The sequence below is a fragment of the Cyprinodon variegatus genome, unplaced genomic scaffold (assembly GCF_000732505.1).
Source record: "Cyprinodon variegatus isolate N-32 unplaced genomic scaffold, C_variegatus-1.0 Scaffold1246, whole genome shotgun sequence".
NCBI classification, from domain to species: Eukaryota; Metazoa; Chordata; class Actinopteri; order Cyprinodontiformes; family Cyprinodontidae; genus Cyprinodon; species Cyprinodon variegatus.
Window position 1 is genome coordinate 79,032 of NW_015151699.1, and position 9,030 is coordinate 88,061.

Below are 9,030 nucleotides of genomic sequence, written 5' to 3' on the forward strand. Positions count from 1 at the left end.
TATATATATATATATATATATATATATATATATATATTCATTATCTCAATATATTGTTTTGTACTAACTTTTCAGGATATTTAAGACATCTGTTATTGAGTGTCAATGCTATCACTGTGATCAAGTGGTAAAATAATTATTAGCTAAAATAATCCTATAACAAGTCATGCTGTTGGTCTCTCTTCCATTTTCAAGCAACCTTCATGCAGAAGTGAGTAAAGCATCTGGATTGCATACTGTAAAACGAGATTAAGAAATGCTGTTATTGAGGCATTGGTAGCATAGTTAACTCACAGTTGCATCATTTCCATATTAGTGTCAGACATGTGTGATATACCTTTGCCTGTGAGAGCTCATGTGATTGCAATTTTCAACATGTCCAAAAAAAGAGATCCTCAAATTGCTATCCATATTGCTAAATCTGTAGCAAGGCAATGCTTGAGTTTTATTTTCTTTGTAGGTAACACAAATCCTGTACTGAACTTCCATTGAATTAAGAAAAAATTATGAAACGTGAAAAGAAATAATGGTTTTGTATGTGCACAGTAGAAATGCTTAGTTTAAAAAGCCTGTTTCCTGCCATTCTTAATTACTTTATCTTACAGTCTGCCAGTATTCATGGTTGGTGGGACTAGTCATTTTCACAGAGATTAATTCTCTCTTATTTTCCTTCTTTCCAAATTGTCTATCAGAAATTCCCTGCTTTCTCCACAAATCCCACTGAGACAAAAGAAAATCTGAAAGTCAACTACTAATTACAGTCAGCCCTAATGCAGGAAGATATATATATATATATATACTGTATATATATATATATATATATATAATTCTTTGAAGCTTTTTTGGCTTTACATTCTTTATGCCTTTACTTCTGTGTAGCTCTGAAGTTGAATTTAGACATCATTTATTCTGTGGGGACATGTAGTTGGCCGGCGCTACATTTCTTTTGTTATTGACCATTTAACTGATAAGGCAGCAGGAAAAGGCTTAGCTTCTTATGCTTTCTCCATTTTATTTGACTTCATGTCCATCTTCTCCCGCAAGACATAAAATAGAACAGCCTATCCATTGGCTTTGCAGAATTATATTTTTGATACCTTTACTCTCAGGCCAGTTTTCAACCATTGCGTTTAATACAATTTTGAATATCAACATGTAAATTTATTATGAATGAATTATTAATGAGTTCTGTTTCTTTCCAAAGATTTTTCACCCATAAAAGCCATCCCAGAAGTCATTTTTCAAAGCTTCCTATTATGCGTTTTAATTACATTTTACTGATGTGTGACCTCCAGCAGCATTGCAGCATTCTGATATAATCCATTTTTGTAAATACCTTATAAAGTAACTAAAGTATGTCAAAACTCTGGGTGGGCATCGCTGGGTTTAACATAACATTGGTTTTGAAGGCACTGTTTGTTGTAATTATTGGAGTGCTTCCTGAGGATAGGGTGGACCTAAATGCAGGAAAGTGGAAGAAAAGGAGTTAACAGAGGAAAAGAAACTGAATATGGAAATGATGTTTTACTTCAATATTAAGCGAAAAAGACTGCCAATACAGATTTGTAAATTAAACTCAAATAACCTAGACCTGATATAAATTAAGATAAGAAAAAAGAGGACATACATAAAAATGTAACAAAAACAACAAACCTGAACCTGAAGCGCAAATCCTACCTCTGAATTGAACCAAAAGTCAAAAGTTGGGTCTTGGATTCACATCGAACCAGCAATATCATGGAATCTTGTTTGAGAAATTTCAATTAAATGTGCATCATGGAATGAAATCACACGTGTTATAAGTGTTTGACATGTGTAAGACATGTAATTGTACCTAGCAAACTGAAAATTACGCGAGTAATTGGAAAACTATTTTTGAGTCAGTGGACCCTGACCATAACCCTTTATTTATGGAATTTGAGATTTATGAATTTACCAAACCTCTAGCCCACCCACCCAAAGGTGTGGGGATTAAACCCAGTCATAGACCGGGTTAAACTCTTAACAAACATTTTACATGATGCCCTCCAATCTTCTATTCTCAAATCCTCACCTTCTAAGCACATCAAAGATGTTTGTTGTGCTTTAGGCTGCTCTGAAATACAGTATGGCTGTTTAGCTGATATCTCCAGAAGTTATTGAGTGTTGATATTTGGAAACATAACCGCATTGTGCAATCTGAATCCTTGTCCTCATTAAACAGTGTTAATACTCCCAGACCTAACATTCAATCAATATATAATTCTGCTGTTGCATGCCTCACCTCTAAAAAATACTCTGCTGCAAATATTAGGGAGACTGCACTTAAGAATAAACAGGTGGTAACACTATAACACTGCCAGAAATGAATTTTACTCTGATAATTTAAATCAGATTAAATTTTTATTCCATCCATGCATCCTTTTTATTTATTTTTTTGCTGTGGTGCTGGTGCCTATCTCTATCTGTCGACGGGCGGGAGCTGGGGTACACCCTGGACAGGTCGTCAGTCTATCGCAGGGCAACACAGAGACAAACAGGGCAAACAACCATTCACACACACTCACACCTACACTGTAAGGCTAATTTAGAGAAGCCAATTAACCTAACTGTCATGTTTTTGGACTGCGGAAGGAAGCCGGAGTACCTGGGGAGAACCCATGGGTGCAAACTCCATGCAGGAAGACCCTGGGCTGGGGATCAAACCCATTTTCGAACCCACAACCTTTTTGCTGCAAGGCAGCAATGCTATACACTACTCCACTGAGCAGCCACAGTGCAACTCAATGAGGTTAATAAAACATTAATTGGCCAAATAATGTTTTATTAAATGATTTGCTTAATCAGCAATCAATAACCTTTAGTTAGATTCTTTACCCTCTTTGAAATAGCTGGCAGTGAATAGACATTAGGATTCCATTAAAACTCTTTTGCTTATAATTTGGTAATCAAAATGTAATGAGCATATGAGAAAACACGTGAACACATTTTATCAGTATTTAAACCCTTCAGCTGATTTTAGCTTTATAAAGAAAACAGCTAAAAAAATGACTGTAGCATAGCTTACCATGCAATTCAACCTGTTAGCTTTGTCTTCACCCATCAGTAAAAAAGTGAATGATCAAAATCATCAAAAGACATATTGTTTAAATAGAATATTTCCCAAAATGTGCCAGACCTCATACCTCTACCCAAAGGATGTATATTCAGTTGATTTCTTCAGTGTGGATTATTTGTGTTTAAAAAAAGCAGTGGTTTGATTTTTCTATCCTTTGTTTATATTTGCTCAGTATGTCTATTTGTTGTCTGGTTTGGCAGGATAGAGCATGTTGTGATTATGCAGGTACATAAATCCCAAGACTTTAAATTGAGTGGCCAGCCTTGTCATATCACTATTTTTGTAACCCTTGCCTATAATCACCATAAAGGCCTGTCGAACCCTTCCCCCCAAAAGAAAGAAAAAAAATAACATTTAAAGATCAAGTGACACATCATTTATTCTGGCTCTGATGGGTTCTTTGGACCGTGGGTGGTATAGGACTACTGGTAAGATGCAGAAAAGTTTAATTATTCACATATGATTATTTTCCCCTTACTTGCATAGCTTGCATTATTACTTAAGGCAGTTTGAAAAAACTTTCACAACAAAAACGAATGAATAGCAAGTATGTCTCCTGTCTATAGTTTTAGTATTATTTATTGATTGATTGACTTTATTGATCTCAACGTGGAGAAATTGACCTGTTAAATCGGCTCAAATACTCGAAAAGACGTGGAAGGTGCCAGAGGAAGAAAATTCTTTCTGTATATTTGATCAGTCTTCCTGCGATGAACAACATAGCTCATCTGATTGTTCAATCTGGCTTTTATCCAATATTCACTCATTTCCAATGCAGTTTAAAAGCAGGAGTTTAGTGTTATTCTAGAACATAATGTTTTAACTATTACAAAACCTTTTTATTGTGTTGGATAATCCTGTTGGAACATCTAACTGTGTTCAGGTTATTACTGCATAACTCAAACTCTCTTCTCAGATGAAAACATAAATCCAGGATCATTGTGCTTGTAAACTAAGTCCAACATAATCAACTGAGAGGTTAAAGATCAAGAAAGAAGCCACTATCGCAAATATGTCATATTCAAGTTTTATGGAAATGTGCAGTTCCCAAGATGCAAAACTTGCTCCAAATTTCCACTGGAAATTTATTTTTTGTTTTGTTATTCAAATAAAAAAAATTATTTAAAGGTCAGTGTATAAAGCTTAAAAAACAAAGAGCATTTACCAAGCTTCTAGCATTGTAACAGCAGCATTGCAATGTTATTTTTTGTGAGTTGATATAGATTGAATGGGTGGAGAAAGGCTGCCTCCATATTGAATATGTCAGCTTCACAAACTGTAAACTAAGTGGCCTCCCATTTGAATCATGTGTGTTCCAATAAGACACTCAAGAGTCTAAAAGCCATTTAACATGTGGCCACTTAATTATTTCAGACCTCAGTTCTATTAAATGAGCAGACTATTCCCGAAAGCAAGGCAGTCAAACTACCTGTCTATTCAGTGAAATGTTTTTTTACATAACTGCTAAAGGGCTAATTTTGCTTTTGTTTACAAATTTTCTGGGCCATCTTGGTTGTGATAAACTATAGATTTTTTTTATATGTTAACAGCAATTTCACTCCTCTACAAAGATCTGATTTCTGGAGTACATCAGTAAGATCTTTCCTGACAATAGACTACTCCACCAGAGCAGTAGCAACTCCTACAGGAATAATATGAACCCTTTGCTTCCATGCCCACACTGCAAAAATGATCTCAAATTGAGTAAAATTGTCCTAAATTAATGGTATTTACCCTTCATTTCCGCAGGTAAATAAGGATTTGCCAATGGAACGAGTATTTTTACTCTTAAAATAAGGTATGTAGATATTATACAGTTGAAATAAGACAATGCAATTGTTTTTCTTATTTTAAGTGTAAATTGCCTTGTTCCATTGGCAAAATGCCTCACTTAAATCCTTAATTCAATAAAAAAAACGCACTTATTTTAAGAAAAAAATACTTATTTTGATTTTTTTTTTTTTGCAGTGTACAAAATGCTCTCATTGTCTTGTGCAAAACAAACAAACAAAAAAACATAACCTATTGTAACACTTAGAACAATCAGTATGGTAGTGATCAGCATGATAAATGTACAGTAAATTAACTTATTGGACATTGGACTTGTAACATGTCATGTTTTTCTAAACTTTTGGTATACCCAAAGGAAATTTATCACTTGTTGAGTAAAAATCAGATAGTTGTTTCTTGCAATATGTTGAGCTCTGATGCCTACAACACGGAGGAAATATTTCTTAAGAAATGTTTAGCTGTTGTTTAGTTATTCTCAAAGAAGGATGATTTTATTTTTCATCTCCTACCTTTTGTTTTTAAGGATTTTGGATTTTCTGTTTGCAAATCTACTGCTACTCTGCTGCTTTTTGTGTTTTTACAAAGTGGACTAGGGTGTTTATCCTGCCACCGTGCTTTCATCTTAAATGATTGGTCTTCCTTTTCCTTTCAGAGAGTTCTCATATTTAGCCTCTTCCTTTTGCACATGAATTTTTTCCTGTGCCACTGGCTGCAAAACTAGTCTGCAGCATGATCTACAATATACTCCTTTGGGCTTTAAAGTAGGACAGGTCTGTTTTATGCAAGTGTCTGTCTCTGGTCTTGTTTCCAAGCACAGCAATTCTAATTGTAGTCTAAAAATTGTCATGTTTTTTTAAGACACATTCAACTTGCTCATTTCTTCAGAAAATTTTGCAAAAAGGGAATCCAAGAGGCTGTATTCTGCTGTTGACTATGTCATGAAGGGTCATATTTTTGTTAGATATTTCTAAAGGTTTTATTTTTGGATTTTATTTGCCTTTGCGGCAAATCTGAAAGCATTCCTCCCAGATTTTTTTTTTCCCATTGAGTGCATAGCCTCTGCTAATCCGGCTACCTGCTCTTTCCTTTATAAAAATATGACCTGAAAAAAGCATTCATCAGAAAATGTTTTTAGCTTTAAAATTTCAAAAACACTTTCACCTTTAATACCCGTGATGTACTGTGGTAAAATAATTCAATCAGCAATAGTAAAATTCCCTTTTTTTAAAATAGGCCTGGTTATGCTCTAGAATAGGAATATCTTCATATTCTAGAGCATAATAGGGGACTGGTAAAAATGTACTTCCTCCAAACCCAATCGTGGGTGGTGATTAACCCCTACAGCTAGAAAACTGGGCATCTGCATGCCCAGCCCACATGTACCCTTATAGGTTACACAACTTGTCTGAGAAGCACTATAAAATTGATCTTACTTGTTAGGAAGACACCCCCACATGTCATGGGTATTTACGTCTTTTTATGGCTTGTGCCCATAGACTTTGTGTAAGCAAAGTTTAAAGGAACTTTCCCTGCTGAGGATAATTGATTCTCCTAACTCTAAAGGAATCATAAAGCTCCTTCACAAAGCAGACCGTTAGTCCTCTATTAACAGTGGTTCAGTGTGCTTCTGAAGCCAATTTCCATATTAATGTGCTCGCTCTTATACTCATAAAAAAAGAAAACAAACACGCTTGCATGCATCAGCCCACATATTTTCATATGGGACATCCTCTGGTGTGGAAAATGAAACAGTAAAAGATCAATTCTTGATTCTTTGTGAGGAAGATGTGGGGGAGTTACGCATCGTTTATCATACATAATGGTTTCTTGTATTAGCTCGCTATCTTTTTTCTATTTTTCTTGATATGGGTGGAAAAATTAAGTGTTACCCTTTTATGTTCCTTATAATTTAGTTGATGCAGGATATGTTTCTGATTTCTTTTTTTCCGCACATTTTGTTGATTTGGTTGATCAGCTACAGCCTTTCTATGTCTCAATTTCAATTGTACTTATTAAAGTGCTTCCCTTTTTAGTCCTTAAAAAGTTCCCATACCTATTGAACCTCTAAATGTTTGGTCAGGTTACAGCAAGATTCTTTTGAAATGGTAGGGAATGGTAGAGAAAAGCAATGAAAATGTGAAGTGATGAAGGTATTTCAATTGTTCAATTGATTGATTAAATTATTGATTTGGAAAACGACTCAGAAAAGCAGGTCACGTTGCCTCCCGCTCTGCTCAGAGCATACATCCCGGTGTCAGGTACCTCGGATCGTTAGAACATCAAACCAACAACCAAAAACACCAAAATTGCCTCTTCTCTTCATACTACGGCTCGAGTCACATGATAAATGGGCTCAAAAGCATAAGCAATTTGATTAAGACACTTCAGTGTTCTTTCAGCTTTGTCTTCCATCATACCAAATGTTTTAAGTGTTTTATGGTTGGGATATATCGCTGAAATATAACTGTTTGAGGTACTGCAATAAGGTGGCACCCTTACCAAAACTATGATAAAACAAAACTTTCTTTATTTTAGGTGTATATTTTTCAGATTTGTATTGACATTTTTTTTATAATAGTAAGATATAATATTTTAAATTATTTTAGTTTGTTTAACTATTTAATTTAATCTTTAACAGACCGGAGCTTGGGGCAGTGATTTGCCCTCCTAGCAAGACTATTAATGCCTTAGAATGGCTGAGTCAGAGGCCCAACCTAAAACCAGTAAAAAAATACCAAAAAGATATTGTTCACAGACACTCTTTATCTACTTTAAAAAGCTTGGGCTGTTCTTGAAAAATTATGGAAAACATTTTAATCTCTAGATGTATAAAGCTGGTAGCCTAGCTTACGTCTAATGAGGCATAACGTATATGCCCACAACTCTCAGAATTTATAAAAAGTTATCCGTTAAAATTGTAGACTATGTTAAAACCTATTTTTGATACAGTAGAGGTTTATGTTGGATCATCAAAAAGAGTAAAATACACCCACCCAAGTTTTAGCTTTTAATGTAACAAAATGAGAAAATATTGAAAGGGTAGTGATATTGAGCCACATACTGTAGATATTTGAATTGGCCTCATAACAATATATTAACTTTTACTGTGTTAGACCATTATCCTTTTCAGACAGTTAATTATAATATAATATAATTCAGCATTTAAAAAAATATATTTTTTGTGTAAAAGTTGACTTCTTTTTTTTTTCCTTTTTCCTAAGTGGCAGTTGAAGGAATAGGCAATTTCTTTCCATTAAATTCTTTCAGAAAGATATTTCATGAAGGTTGGAATTTAATTATAATATATATGCCGGTAATAATACTCTTTGCAATGGTGGATGAGAGTCATTTAGAATTTTTTTTAAAAAGCATGTGTTATGATATGAGATCATTCAAGTTGAAGCAAGTGCTATTATAACAGATTCCTTTTTTTCTCTTCTCTTCTCTTTTCTCAGAGGATGAGCTGCAGCTACCTGCTCTGCACTATCCTGCTCTTTGTGGCGGTTTTGCTTGCCGTCACCGTAACTGGCACCATCCTTTTCATGAACCACTACCAGGCTCCACCTTTGTCTGATGGCCTACCCCACATTTCCACCAATCAGGATGAAGCAAATGCCCTGGTTACTGTGGAGAGGGGAGACGGCTCTCGTATCAACATCTTCATTGACCCCAACTGTCCTGACTATAACAGTAACTTCATGCGGCTCGAGGGTGTGCAGACCTCACTGCTTCACTCACTCACCGACCACGACACTGACCTGAAGTCGGTCAAAGGCCAGGATCGCGCCCTGCTTGTCAGCTTGGCTGAAGAGGTGTCCAAGCTCTCTGCCCATGCAGGACAGCTGAAGATGGACTACGAATCCTTGCGCAGGGGTCAGAGCAGCCTTGGTCAGGACTTGAATACTCTACAGACGGAACAAGGACGTCTCATACAGGTAAGGCCCCAATACCTTAGAGAATGCATGTCCAGTTTAAGACTTGTGTCACTCATAGTTACAAAAATAAATTATTGTAGAATCTACCTTGACTTGGGCCATAAAGACTTGAAACTTAACTTGGACTCTTAAGGCCCATTTACCAAAAGCCGAATTCAGAAATTCCAGGAAAGGAGTTCAGGTTAGACTAGCCCTAGCATAAGGAAG

At 35.5% G+C, this 9,030-nt stretch overlaps 1 protein-coding gene across 1 annotated transcript in view; it reads left to right on the forward strand.

Moving 5' to 3' along the window:
• The window catches only part of LOC107102383 (fibrinogen C domain-containing protein 1-like), a gene marked incomplete at its 3' end in the record, with an annotated part of 179,958 nt that overhangs the window by 61,909 nt on the left and 109,019 nt on the right, over nucleotides 1–9,030 (forward strand). The window contains exon 3 of the mRNA XM_015401672.1: nucleotides 8,344–8,823. Coding sequence (XP_015257158.1) covers nucleotides 8,344–8,823 — 480 coding nt within the window. The remainder of the gene's footprint in view (nucleotides 1–8,343; nucleotides 8,824–9,030) is intronic.